Source organism: Merops nubicus, unplaced genomic scaffold (assembly GCF_000691845.1).
Source record: "Merops nubicus isolate BGI_N331 unplaced genomic scaffold, ASM69184v1 scaffold14370, whole genome shotgun sequence".
NCBI lineage: Eukaryota > Metazoa > Chordata > Aves > Coraciiformes > Meropidae > Merops > Merops nubicus.
Window position 1 is genome coordinate 2,154 of NW_008584983.1, and position 678 is coordinate 2,831.

The 678-nt window shown below is 51.6% G+C and overlaps 1 protein-coding gene across 1 annotated transcript in view; it reads right to left on the reverse strand.

Moving 5' to 3' along the window:
* The window catches only part of NSF (N-ethylmaleimide-sensitive factor), a gene marked incomplete at its 5' end in the record, with an annotated part of 33,384 nt that overhangs the window by 399 nt on the left and 32,307 nt on the right, over nt 1–678 (reverse strand). The window contains one exon of the mRNA XM_008946096.1: nt 393–448. Coding sequence (XP_008944344.1) covers nt 393–448 — 56 coding nt within the window. The remainder of the gene's footprint in view (nt 1–392; nt 449–678) is intronic.

The window sequence follows — 678 nt, forward strand, 5'->3', positions numbered from 1 at the left end:
CGTCCTACAATCAGACAGCAGACATACAAGAAACCAAGAGTCCAGATTTTAGATAGACAGCTGGATGTTAACTCCAGCAGAGTCTCTTCTGAATGACTTCAGTTAAAGCTCCACTGTGGCCCGAGAGCTCACTTAGGTTTTGAAGTCACAGTTAAGTTACAAAAAGCAGAGAGAATTCAGGCATGTGGGTTCCCAAACAGTCTTCAGGAGCCCCCCCCTCCCACAACAACTGGCCCACAGCTGTCAGAACTGCTCTGACAGGCAGCCCTGTGAACACGGGAGGGGCAGCCATGAGGTCAGGCAGAGGACTGCAGAGCTTCCCCCCTCAAAGAGACACTTGTCTGTGAGTGGAGAGGAGAATTTAAACAATGCTTTACAATAAAAGTACTTACGTTCCTTCTTCTCTCAGAAGAGCCAAGAATTTTTTCACCCGATACTCAGGGTCCATCTAAAGAGCAAACAAACCAAACAGAGCTCAGTGAACCCAACGTGGTCATCCACAGACACACACAGGAGCACTGCCACCAGAGGAGGACCTGACAGTGGGACTCCATCACCTTGGAGGCCTTTTCCAGCCTTAGTGATACTGCACACATTGAGGGGCTGGAGCGTGGCCAGAGAAGGGCAACGGAGCTGCTGGGGAAGGGGCTAGAGCCCAAGTGTGGGGGGGGGCAGCAG